Below are 14,002 nucleotides of genomic sequence, written 5' to 3'. Positions count from 1 at the left end.
CATTTACCTGAAACACTGGATTGTGCTCGATAACCTGAAAGAGCAGGGAGAGGACAGAAGGATAAAGCTGGCCAGCAGGTCAGCTTCTGGCTAAGGAGACCTAAAAGACAACCCTATTTGGGCATGAAAAAGCCAAGCGAGCTGGAGTACGCCACTGCATGCCCCAAGTCCCCAACTCACCGGTGCACCGCGCTGCAGCATGACCATGACCAGAATCAGGTGAGGGCTCAGCCGAAGGGCTCTGCCGGCATACCTCCCGAAGTCGCCCCTAGGCTGACAGCTACAGAATCCAGTACCACCCCAAGCATGTGGCCTCCTCACCCCGGGAGAGCTCTGCGCTGAGTATGGTCAGCTCTCTATCCTGCATAATACGGGCTGCAATGGCTCACTTGCTCCCCCCACCAGGTGTGCAGGAGGGGCCTGATAACCTTGGGCTCTGCTGGGGATCCTCACTGAACCAGAAAGCACAGTGACCTGTCTCAGTAACTATTCCCCAGTTCTCCGAGGGATGGGAGGCTGGCCCCATTATGTATCCTGGATGGTGGAGGGCACTGGAGCCTAACCCCTTCATAGTTCCTGAAGTGGTCTGTCCTACACGGCTAGTAAAGAATAAACCACAAACATGTATTTATTCACACGGAAAAATAGTCATGCTTAAAAGCAAAATGCAGATAAAAATATATGTATATCATTTCTTAAAAAAAAGCAACAGGTGTAGTTTATACACATGGGAAAATATTCAACATGGAAATGCCAGAAGCGGTTTGCCCTGGGTGGTGGAACTACGGTGGGGTGGGGGGGAAGGCATGTACGAAATCACCATTACTTTTCCTGAAGAGTAAACCCACGTTACCAGAACCACTGACAGGCTGCGCAGCCTTCGCTTACTGGCCCACGTGCCTCTGCTCTGGCTGTCCCCAGCTGCCTAGATGGCCTGTTCCCCGCCAGAGCACCGGCCAGAGCACTTTCATCTCCAACACTCCTCAGCAGGCCTGCATCACCAGCACAGTGGTCTCCCTGACCCATGCCCTCTCATTTTTGAAGTCTGCATGGAGATTTTAACGAAGTTATTCTTCCAGATGAACTTAAAATGGACAGATGGTTTTTTTTCTTTTAAAAGGTTCCTTTGGGATTTTAAAGGAACTGAATAAAAGATGTAAATTGACAGAACAGAGTGTTCCATCCAAATATATAATAAGCTGTGGACAGGGCCTTATCCAGGCCCAGCCTATATGTCACTGGTGAAACTGAGATACTTCAGTACTTCTATGGCCACTATGAATGAGATCTATTTTTCATTACTGTTTTTCCAATTACTGTAATAGAAAAGCTACTCCTGTGATATATGCAAACACTTTTTGTACAATTAGCTACTTAGCTATCCTTATTTATAATTGAGTCTATCCCCTTGGGTTTTCTAAGCCCAATAATCATCATCGATAGGTAATCACATCTTCCTATTTATCGGTTTTTCTCTAAAGCTTCCATAAAAAATGTCCAATACTGTTGAAGTGTCAGCTTCGCTGCCTCTTCCTATTATAACGGGAACACATCGCCTCACTGAAAATAATGTTGACTGCTATTCTAACTTGCTCTCTATTATTACGGAAAACTTTTTTAGTTCCTAGTTAAGGTTTATGATTTTTAAAAATCAGCGATGATTAATTTTCTCAACTGCCTTGTTCAGAATCAGTGAAGATGGCAGGGTTCTCCTCCAGCTTCCTGATGTGGTAAATTACATTGACAGCTGCTTAACCTTGGCCCACCTGCAACCCTGGACCAGCCCTAATCATCCGGAATCCAGGTGCTAATATGTTACCCGGGAGCTCCATGTCCGCTTCACTCGCTGAAGGGGAAACACGCTGTTCTTGTGTGTTGTACAGCTGACAGGCTGGTTGAAGGCTCTGGAGCTGGTCAGCCTGGGCTTCTACCCCCAGCGCAGTCACCCATCAGCTGTGCTGCCCCCATCAAACTGCATCTCTCTGTGCCTCGGGTTCCTCATCCAGACAACGGGGTATGTGCACCTGCGTCTCGCAGGCTTGCCGTGAGAACCACACTGGGTGTGCAGTCAGCTTGAATTAATGCCAACCCTCTGTCAGATGCAGCAAGGGGTATGCTTACCGAATGGCTGCTACTTGACGTGTATCCGGTGATTAGCTGTCTCTTCATGCTTTATCATTCTTTCAACAAATATCAACTGACTCTTTACTCCACTGGTACGGGGCTAGAATGGTGAGCCTTACCATGAAGCCTACAACTGGCTACCTGTGTCCTAAGTACAGCTGTTTCCCAGGGACACAGAGATGGGCCTACAATCCACACTCGATGATGAAGCCCAACAGCATCCTGGAAACAGAAGGGGCTGGTGGTGGCAAGAGGCCTTGGAAAAGGTTTGGGTAACACTGCAGCCATAATGCAGTCACGGCCCTGGAGAAACTGCTCACGTTAGGGGAACCATCAGGGTCCCATCAGGGCCCCAGGAACACTCAAGGTACTGCACCCAGAGGGATGTCATGCTGACATGTATACCAGTGACGGTGCACTAAGGAGCAAACACCCTAGTCAGTATGGCCCGTAGGCACCACCACCCCCAGAATCCAGAAGAGGGACCGTGCACATAAACCAGAACTATGTCAGGGGCTGCCCATCAAGAACTGAGACCACGGGGGAGATACAGCCATTGTGATAAAACTCCCACTAAAGTGGAACGAGAGCAAGGTCCTGGTTCCCCCTTCCTCCCTCCACCTAATCTCCTGCCAATGCTCCCACTAGCCAACCCTGGCTGGGAGCCTAGGAAAGACAGTTCCTGAGGCTGTAAAGGTCAAACCAGCAAGGCGGGAAGGGTGACTCAGACTTCACAGAAAAAGGCTGTATAGGAGCTCCCAGGGGGACAGGCTATGGGACAGAGTACATCCCCAGGTGCCATCCATAGTTCAGGACAACCAAAGCACATATATTAGGCCAAGGACAGCAGGCCGGGGCTCCCAGGGCACCGTTCCCACATCTGTCAGCTGAACTGTAAGAGCTAGGGCCCAAAACCACATAGACACAAAGCCCTGCCATTGTTTTCCTTATTCTGCTCCAACACGAGGCTAACTAAAGGTACAGAAGTATGTGTTGTGATGAGCAAAACCTACATGGAATTCAAGGAAGCACTGGGTCCTCCAATCAGCAGTGGGCTGTTTGACAAGAGTCCTCGAGTGTAATCCACATGACCACCTAGGAAGGCGGGTCCTGTACCGCCTCCTGTAACAGAGGATGCTGCCGCAGCCAGAGAACAGACACTTGCCCAAGGCCATGAGACCGCACGAGCAGACCTCAACTGCATTCCGGACTCCTGAGTTGGTGCTCTGATCCCCAGACACTGCCACCTGGCACCATCCCCACAAATCACCTCACGTGGCAGCAGAACTCTCAAATGCATGGCCAAGCCAATCACATCTTTCGCCAACAAAGGCCTCCTCCTCACCGGGGTTAGGGACCTGCCAGCGAGGGCCCTCAGCAGGCTTCCACACTCCCCTGGCAGCGAGATGAGAGGACCTACAGGGAAACAGGCATCTACCAGGGAGACAGAAAGGAAGTGAGACATGCACTCCAGCAGGGAATAGCACAGGGCAGGCACACAACTAACAGAAACCAAAGTGACAGCTGCTCGTCAGTAAAGGGCGGGCCTAGAGGACCAGGACTGAGAAAATGCGTATCACCAGCTCACTGTCCCAGTGCAGGATACCTCTCAACTCACAGCCCATTCAGGGATAGGAGGCCACATTTCCCCACCAGCACAACAGCAAGATGGCTGCCACCACGCCCCTGTATCCTGCTTCAGGAGATCTCCGGCTATGCCAGCCCTGGACAGCTCCAGTCCAGGGACCACACGGACCCTCAGCCCTATGGGAACAATGACCAGAGATGGCTGTGGCCCTGGCCACAAGTGCACCACCAGGAGACTCACTCCACAAAGAGCTGCTCAAGGCAAACATGCTGTGCTTACCCTAGCCTGCAGGGTCTAAGCCTGGCCAGGTGAAGGCCAGCAGTGCAGAGGGAACCACCACGGACAGCTAGAGCAAAGTCATCCGGTACCTAAAAGCAAAGACCAGACCAGACGGCCTCCCCACAGCCTCCAAGCCACTTTGCATGCCGTCACAGGCCCCATCTGTCCTCCAGAGTGCCTAAACAGAGTCCACAGGGTATGAGAAAGCCCTGAGAGATTTGGATACACACTTTCCCAAACCATCAGAGGGGGCTTTCTCTGGCTGCAGTCCAGACTCCCCATCTACCAGCCAGGGAGCTTCATGACACTCGAGTTCACAATCCACTCTTTCAGAAGTGGCTGTGTGAACGTTCCCAGAATTCTCTTCTAGAAAAAGAGTTACAGTTGCCACCGCTCCCCAGTTAATGGATAGCCTGCATAGGGGCCTTCCTCCTGTCTCCCTCAGTGCAGCTCTTCTGCTCTCAGCATGGCAGCAACAGGAAGAAATGGGAGGAGCCTGGTGATATATGCCCCCAAATTTTTGCTTTAATGTGAGAAAAAAAAATTTTTTTAATATATATGTATACACACTATAAAAAATAGATCACTGACTTAATTTCATGGCTCAATCCAACCCAATTATTCAAACATTCACGTGGCATAGACTGACCAGTGGCACCAAGCAGGTCTATCAGCTCCCCCTCCATCCGCATGCCCACCTTCCCGTGCTGGACAAGCTGGCGAGGCTACGGGAGCCACAGAGGGGCCCTGCCCCATGCTGTCTGGCCCCTCTGCCTGCTCCCTGCTGCTCTCATCATCCCTTTCTGGGCAGGGAAACCAATTCCAGACTATTCCTGTCTCAGTTTACAGGGGAAGCAGCTGGAGAGCCCACCCAAGTGCCTCGGGTACAACCCAAAAACCTCCACTGGTACACTCCACCCCAGGGTGGGACACAGGGGACCACTGTTCTAGTTCCCACTACTTAGATGGGAGTGGTTAATATTTATTTTCTAATTATGTAGTTCATGTGTTTTCATATACAGAAAATGAAAATGATGAAAAATGATTTAAAAACTCAACCTTAACACTCAGAAAAAAACTACTAACCCTGCAAGGGTATGTGTTCTACCATTTTTGTTTCTGCGCAAATACATACACAAATGTGTCTACCGACAACACACCCAGCTTTTCTTATGAACACGAACTTACCAAAAATATGCACCAAGTGTGCCGCTTTCCTGGCAGACACGAGCGATATTTAGTAATACACAGCTCAGCACTGGGCAGCAGCTGGCACATGTCCGTTGACGTAGATCCCTGGATATTTCCTTGAGATAAGTTACAACACAGTCATTTCACGACTGGACATTACGTGAATCTTCTGGCTCTTGCAAACAGTATCAAGTGACCATCCAGAAATGTCACACTGCATCCCCATGTTCCACGCGCACCCCTGTGGGCTCTGGGTTTCCTTGCCTCTGAGCACCAAGCACATCCCCTCTGCTTCCTCATTTGTTGGCCGCCTTCTGCACAGTGCCTACTCATGTCCTGTCCCCATCTTTCCTCTTACTTCATGCTGTGTACGCTCATTTAAAACCTTTCAGCGTCCACCAATCTCCAAGGCCTGTCCCTCTCCTCTGCTCTGCTCTGGGCATCTGCACCCTCTGAGCAGTGAGCGCACTGGGGGAGTGGCTCTGGCGGCCCAGCTGTAGAGCAGGCTGGTAGTTAGTCTCTACCTCAGGGAGCTACTGTGAAGATACGCAAGCTAAATCATGTAAAGCACACAGATGAGGGCAAAGCAAGTGTTGGCTATCCGGACAGCTTTCCGTGCTTTTAAAAAAAAAAACCTGAAACCTCTTGTCTTCTTTCTTTATCCTGTATGGAATTTTAATCTCTTTTTCCCAAAAGGTCATTACTCATTTGCCAATAATAGGAGCCACCTTGACACACACAAGAGTGTCAGTCTTAGGCCTATCGATCAATGTGCTTCCCTGTGTCCTGGCCTACAGATCACAGCCCCATCACAGCTTCAGTGGTTGACGCCTGTGAGATGTCCCCCCAAACAGAAAGCAACACCTCCAGGCTCGTTTTCCATGCGTCCTCAGGAATCCCCAACCGTAGGTTCCCACACAAGTGTCCTCGGAATTTCAAATGGAATTGCATGAAATACTGTGGGAAGAGTTAGCATGTCTGCAATAATGACTTCTTCCTCTCCCAAACCCCAGAGCTGTCCGCAAATCTTGTTGGACCCATCTTTAAGACAGATCCAGGATATACCCACCTCTTCCCACTGGCAGCCACCATCTGCCCATGGCCATGGTCATTTCCTACTGGGGACTACAAGGAACCCCTACCTGCCGTCCTTGCCCCTTAAGGTTTATTTTCAGAAGAGCAGCTGGGATGATCCTTTCAAAGGACCGTGTCACTTTTCCAATTACGTCCCTACGTTTCCCCATCTGACTCAGAGTGAAAGCCGAAGTTCCAACAGTTCCGAGACCCTTAGCGGTCCTCAACAGCCCAGCCTCCCACCAGTTCTCTGACCACTTCAGAAAAGGACCCCCCGAGCCTCCAAACTCCAACAACAAAGGTCTTTCTGCTGAGAGCACTTTCCAACCTCAGGTTCACAGGGACTTTGCCCAGATCCATCCTCATGGCTCCCTTTCTCACCTTTGTCAAGGGTCTCCTCCTCTGTTGAGGCCTCTCTACCCTACTATAAACCGCAAAGGATCACATACCCGTTCCTTGTTGTATTCACATTTACCATTTGATTTACTGTTTTTGTTTATCCAAAGCTCCCCCGACCCCTGCCCCAGCTCCCACATCAGAATGCAAGCAGTGGTATCCTTGCATGGCACTCCGTAGGGGACATGTATCAAAACGGGAGTCAGGACATCAGGAAGCATTGTCTCTTCTCTCAGTCCCAAGTTTTGTTGTCTCCTCTCTTCCTTTATGTCCTGCCCACTTAAGAAATCTCCCCCTAATTGTTCTAGAATTTTTGATGCTACTGCACATGAGCTGCTCTCTCTGCTGCATTTCCTAACTAGCTACTGCTGCCACACAGGACACTGCCAGTGGTTATACATTCGTAAGTGGGCACTTCGATGTCTTTTAAGTTCTAACCAGTTTTCACTTGATTCTATGGGGTTTTCCAATAAGTGGTCAAATCATCTCTTAAGTTACTGTCTTTTCCCTACGAACTCCTATTTTTCTTGATTTCAATGGCAAGAACATCCAGAGCAACATTAAATGGCAAGGGTTAACAATGGTAATAAAAGCAATTCTGGCATGCATGCAGAATGCCTTTGGTAAGCCACCAGTGAGTTATGATGTTGGCTCTTAGTTTGGGCTACGGAATCTTTATTGCATTCCTAATTCTATCAATAATGGATACCAATTTTTTCAATAAATACATAATCTACTGAGAAAATAACATAACCCAAGTACCAGCATGAGCCTCTGAAATACTAACTTCATCCGGGGGTTGCTGTACTGTTTATACTTTTATTTCTGAATAATGGTGATTTTTTTTTTTAATTGTGCATTCTACTGCAAGTACTCCAATGTATTACCATGTGGTTTGCATGATACTGACTCTCCATTGGATCGGTGGAATTCACTTGCGCTTTCTCTTCTCTCTTGGTAAAACCACTCAGACAGAGATAGACACTAACAGGGAAGGGACTGTATCCACTGAAGGATGTTTTGTTTGGCCCACACAGAACGGTCTTAAATCATGAATAGGTTGCACACTCAAGTGTCAAAATCCGGATCTGACTCCCTTCAGGTTTGTTCTTTTTCCATCCTGAAACAATAGCTACTCCTCTTAGCTTCCTTTTGAGCATTTAACAGGCAGACACTCGGGTCATACATGCGCCTCTGGATCGGGTGACATCCCGTGCCTGCATACCTAACAACGAGAAGCTGACACTGACTGCTTTTAGGCATCTCACCTGTATTATCTCATTTAATCCCCCCAAGAATCCTAAGTAGGTGCTTTTATTAACCATTTTACAAAGGAGAAAGCAAGGAGGCTGCTTGCTCAATTCACACTCCGTAACTGGATAGTGATCCAGTTTTTCTGTAACTATCTGTAATCAGCTTTTATTTCTTTACTCAGAGTTTAGTAGGTTCTTTTGCTTTCTAAGTAATTTTTACTTTTTTTTTTTTTTTTAAGATTTTATTTATTTGAAAGGGAGGGAGAGCGAGTGGGAGGACAAGAGCACAAGAGCCGGGGAAGGGAGAAGCAGGCTCTCTGCTGAGCAGGGAGCCCGATGCAGGGCTCCACCCTAGGACCCTGGGATCATGACCTAAGCGGAAGGCAGACTGCTTAACCGACTGAGCCACCCACGTGCCCCGAATTTTTACTTTCTATTTTACCACGTTATAGTAAAAACATGAACTGCCAGGTTGGGTTTTTCCCCCTTAACACTTTGTTACAGTTTTCCTAATGGCCTAGTTTATTCAGTTTAATTTTGATAAATATCCCATGGTTATCGAGTACAACTTACTAAATTTTATTAATCCCACTGTAAACATCCTTCATATCTGTATTTTTTTTGTGCTTGATCTGCAAATGAGTTTAATTACCCACTTCCAATATTGCTAGGTTTTCATTTATCCAATTATAGATTTCCACCAGTTTTTACTTTATCCTATTTGATATTATAAGTTTTCATATAAATACTCACATGCCTGGTTACAAATCTTAGTCTTGCTGTTGATTACATGTGAACAGCATCCAAAAATAGGGAAAACCTTCTCTGCCCCAATTGTTTTCTTTGAATTCCACATCTCTAATATTACTATTGACCCTTGTTTTTTGTTTCATCTGGTCTTAAATTTTAACCTTCCTAAATATTTCCATCCAGGGTGTGTCTCTTCTAGACAACGCAGAATTGGGATTTTCCTTTTTCACTTCGTCAAGAAAAAGGGCGGTCAGTAGGTTTTGCTGTTTACTGTGTCTTCCTGTATGTCCCATCTGTTCTTTCCTTTCCCCAGCCCTTAGAGACAAGAAAGCTATATATCTATTCATAATCCCGAAGCTGGTTACATTAAAAAAAAAAAAAAAAAAAGTTTGTTTCCCTATCAGGTTCAAGAAGGAAAGTTTCTCTTTACTTTTTATGTTGAGAAAATATTCTTGGTTTATTTGGGGCAGGGAAAGCCACAATACTAAAGATAAAGAAACTAGCACAATTTTATTTTCTATACGCAACAGCAACCCAACAGGAATGATCTTGAATTTTAGACAATTTACCTTTATTTTTCAAATCATTCAGACTGCACGTTTTCTAAGACTCGATAATGTGTACTCTGCACTTAACTACAGTGACAATAAAATCCCAACCGTGTTTAAGCGTCTCAATTCCACTAAGTCCTGTTTCCCTGCAACTTCTCTGTTCTTAGCCTTATTACACAAATAAATCCTTTAATCCTGAAAACCAAAAAGCTCCCAAACCCACATTTCCCCTCCTAAATTTGGTGCCAAAAATAATCACCGGCCAACAACTGACCTGAACTTTTATTAGATGAATATATTTAACTGAAAAGTGCTGATGCAGTAACTGGGCATGTTAAGAAATATAGAATATATGAACCTCATTACCGTTCTAAAACGTAAAATATTCTGAATTCAAAACACAGCCAGCATGCTAATGTACACTGTCTGCTGTGAGGGCCTAGACACAATGACAGCTGGATAGCAATGAGCAACAACCACACAGAGCGACCAGACCTTGGTTTCTAATACCTTTTTCTAATAAAAGGAATAGCACTCCTTGGGGAAGTGACTGAATCCTGGGCTGGGGCAGGGAACACACAGATGGTGCCAGAAGGTAGGGAAATGCCCCCTACAAAACCACGGCACAAGAATCCAACCAAAAGAGCTCCCAGTGGCCAAAGCTGGAACAATCTGAACAGCAAAATAAATACTGATAATACTGATTATAGTCTAATATTCCTTATAACAGCCTAAAGGAGAAATACCTTTGAGTCCATACTGACAGAAGGGAATAAATAAATGAGTTACAAGAGACAGCTTTTCCTTACAGAAGTTGTCTAATGAATGCACAAGAATAAGTGGGGGGGATCACCACTAGAACATCACTGTAACAAAATCTACCCTTAAGCCCTGAATTGATGGGAGGTTTAAAGAGAAAAAGGATATTTGCACAGGTATGGGCAGATTAACCTTGCCCAAGGTCACGTCTGGCCTTTCCCCTGGCTCCTGAGAAGAAATCACAAGGTCCTTGGAAGGTCCTGCCTGGGAAGTGTGTCTGTTTACCTCCGAGCTCTCAGCTACTCCAGATTGTCTAAGTCTAACAGTGTGACTTAGAATGTAGGTCTTGGGTCACAGTGTCCACTCGAGCTTCAGAGGGGCTGGAGACCAAGTCAGCCGCATGGACAGGCAGCCATCTGTGCAACTGAGACCTGATAAATATCTGGACATGAAGGCTGAGGTGAGCTCCCCTAGCTGGCAATACAACTCCAGGGAGAGGCCGGTGGGAAGCTTCACACTAGGATCTCACCTGGAACCTGCCCTACGCCTCTCCTCTTCCCTTGGCTGACTTAATTCTAAATCTTTTCACTCAGTAATCGCTAACTGTGAGTTCTGAGCCCTCCTCGAGAATTAGTGAACCTGAGAGTGGTCTCAGAGACCCTGGAAATTGTAGAAGTTCAGGGTCATCTTGCAGATCCCTGAGATTTACACACCATCTCAAAGTATCGACCTCAAAATAAATATTTATTCACTGTAAAAGGAAAAAATAGTAACTTCATGATGGACAAACCTGGCAGACAACACCTTAACCCGGTGATAATGGTTAGTATCACCTGTAATACGTTTATTGCATGGACCCCAATATGACACAGTGCAATGGGTACCTCATTTCTAGCTTCATCACCTCTGCCTAATGAAAAAAGCATCAGGCCCAAACAGAGTAAAGGACCAGCCCTCTTCAAATGCATCATGAAGGGCGAGGAAGGCTGAGGAACTGACCCAGACTGCAGGAGACTAAGGAGTTGTGACAACCAAGTGCAGCCTGGGAACCCCGACAGGATCAGCAGTAGGGTGCCGGTCAAACCCAGATAGAGTCTGCAGTCCGCTCCCTGGGACTGTGGTGGTGATCACTCCTTAGCTTGGGTAAACACACTATGACTATGGGAGATGTTAATATGAGGGGAGGCTGGGTAAGGGGTTCTACAGCTGGAAAACATGAGTGAGTGACAATATTCATAGAGTATGGCCAGCCAGGGAATCATTTTTTCTGCAAGTCTGAAATTCTAATACAATAAAATGACAAGGGGTGAAGGGGAAATAGAGTTGGCCCCAAAGATTCTGGAAAAGGGATCATTTCTCTATCTCTTGGCTAACGACAAGACTTCATGAGGGCTTTTCAAGAAAGATATGTGGGGGGCAAATATGTAAGCCCTCATAAATACAAGAAAATTCTACTACATAAACATTTGGAGGTTGGAGATTATTTCCCCTTAAAAAAGTCTATAAAATGTTTAAATCAGGGCACCTGGGTGACTCAGTGGGTTAAAGCCTCTGCCTTCAGCTCAGGTCATGATCCCAGGGTCCTGGGATTGAGTCCCACATCGGCCTCGCTGCTCCGCAGGGAGCCTGCTTCCTCCTCTCTGCCTGCCTCTCTGCCTGCTTGTGATCTCTCTGTCAAATAAATAAAATATTTTTTTAAAAAATGTTTAAATCAACGAGTGTATAAAAGTACTCTGACCACCACTGGAGGATGCAAAGAAACCAGTTCATTACTTTGAAAACTGATGAAGAAAAACGCTCAGACATTTATCCTGACATTCCAGTATGACTGTACCTCAAGGTAAAGAATAGATGAGAAGCTGCTCTTTACAGAATTCTAGCTAGTAATGAAATGAGAAGTATCTTTTGCAAATCTTCAGGAATTAATAAATCCAGTCATGGTCATCAGTGGCTGCTAACAACACAGGACAGACCAACCACCAGATGTCATGGACCCACCACTGGCAAATGACTTTCATCAACCCCCAACGGCTGACACATCAGATCAAGCCTCTAGGTACTGATTTACAGGAACCCCAGATGACAGAGGAAACCTGTTAAACTAAAAAGGATGCCATTGGCCAAATCTAGACTGGCCAACTTGACAGAGCAAGCCACCTGGTTTCTTCCACAAATACACCAGCGAGAAATGGAGAGACCTATACATGTTAAAGATACTTAAGAAACATACCAACCAAGAGTAAGAGGAGACTTACTTGTATTCTGATTTAAGCAGACAATTACAAGAAACATTTACAGCTTTTGAGACAACTGAAAATTTGAACACTTATTAGACATAAAGGAAATACTGTTATTTTTTAAAGAAGTGATAACATATCACTATGCTTTTTAAGTGACCTTCTTATTAAAAGATAATGCTGAAATATTTATAAAAACAATTAAAAATAAAACCCCCTCTATAGATGACTCCAAAGCAATGCAATCAATGTGACACACACTGTATCCCTGAATGCTCAGTGTTTTTCTTCCTTCAAATGGAGATTACCTATCAGGCTAAAGGCAGCTGGCTCCCTTCATGGACTTTGCCTAGTCTGTGCTGAATTCTTTCCCTCTACCTATCTCCTCTCCCCTCCACCCACACCTTCTTTTATTATCTCTCCAAGTGCCATCTGGACACTTCCTGAACTGCCCTGAACCCTTCCCCAGTCACCATGAACAGGGACATGAATGACATCCATTATAGGGCAGTATCTGCTTTAAGACAACTAATTAACAGAAAATAGGGAGTGAAAGAAGCCATGCTATTACAAACAGAAAAACATAAAATTGTATTGCTAACCCTACACTGTATAATTCATTGTTGTATAATTCACTGTACATTTTCTCTGATTATAGAAATCACTATTCTTTTTTTAAAAACATTTATTATTTCAGAGAGAGCGTGTGCAAGCAAGCAAACACATGCGTTTGTGAAAGGAGGGACAGAGAGGAAGAGAGAGAATCTCCAGCAGACTCACTGCTGAGCGCAGAGACAGACTCAGGGCTCTATCCTACCACCCATGAGCTCAGGAGCTGAGCCAAAACCAAGAGTTAGACACCTAACCAACTGAGTCAACCAGGCACCCTACCCTTTGATATTCTTCAAACAAATTTTAGGTAAAGAGACACATGAAATATGCAGAAAATGGTATTAGAAGAAATCACTATTACCTTTACAAAAGGATTGCCACAGTTTCTTTAAGCATCGCATCCCACTACCCCACTTTCTGGACAGATATTTGAAGCCACAAACCAGCAGGTCTGGTTTGGTCCACTGTTTTTTTTGTTTTGTTTTGTTTTTTTAATTCCAAAAAAAACTGCTGACATTTTAAAATGACAAGATTTCAACAGAACTCGGAACTAGGTACCCATAATGCCACGTGCCACCCAGGGGCTGGCTCCATGGAACCCTGCTCCTGGGACAGCTGCAGTCTTGTCCCCAGGCTCTTCCCAGTGCCAAGGTAAGGGGCCAGTGGCCAGTTAATTTCAAGTTCACACTTCTGCTCTTCTGACCCCTGACCAGTCTATTCTTTGTCCTAGCAGCCTGGTAGGTAGCAGACACTGGAGTCTGCGACCACTAACTTTTGCACAGCATTTTTAGATAAATAAAACATGTCTATACTGATGCTGGAAATCTTGCTGATAATTTTTCCTTAATGGATAATTTTTTCTTAGGTTCACATAAAACTAAGGAATTGATAAAGGGCATTTTGAACATAAAAGTAACACAAAGAACATAGAAACACCTATTCTGCGTGTTTCTTCTGTCCTTAATTAAGGCCCAGGGTGACTCAGATCCCTCAATCCCCCAGCACACACAGCCTCACCTGCGTTGCTCCCAGTTCCTTTCTGCTTTTTTTTCTTGGCTAGTTGAATGGCTCGGGAATCAGTTCTTGCTGAGCCCCCACTTTCCTGAGACCAAAGAAAAGCATGTCAGTCACTCGTTCCAAATAGTAAAGGAAGGGTAGCAAAGGAACTACGGAAATGTACTAAGTCTG

At 45.6% G+C, this 14,002-nt stretch overlaps 1 protein-coding gene across 1 annotated transcript in view; it reads right to left on the bottom strand.

Moving 5' to 3' along the window:
* The window catches only part of LOC111159075 (ZXD family zinc finger C), a 38,402-nt gene that overhangs the window by 9,379 nt on the left and 15,021 nt on the right, over window positions 1-14,002 (bottom strand). The window contains exon 7 of the mRNA XM_022521459.1: window positions 13,832-13,916. Within this exon, the coding sequence (XP_022377167.1) occupies window positions 13,832-13,916 (85 nt within the window). The remainder of the gene's footprint in view (window positions 1-13,831; window positions 13,917-14,002) is intronic.

This window comes from Enhydra lutris, unplaced genomic scaffold (genome assembly GCF_002288905.1).
Source record: "Enhydra lutris kenyoni isolate GAN:26980312 unplaced genomic scaffold, ASM228890v2 scaffoldscaffold66, whole genome shotgun sequence".
In the NCBI taxonomy this organism is placed as follows: Eukaryota; Metazoa; Chordata; class Mammalia; order Carnivora; family Mustelidae; genus Enhydra; species Enhydra lutris.
This window is presented reverse-complemented; position numbering and strand designations above follow the sequence as displayed.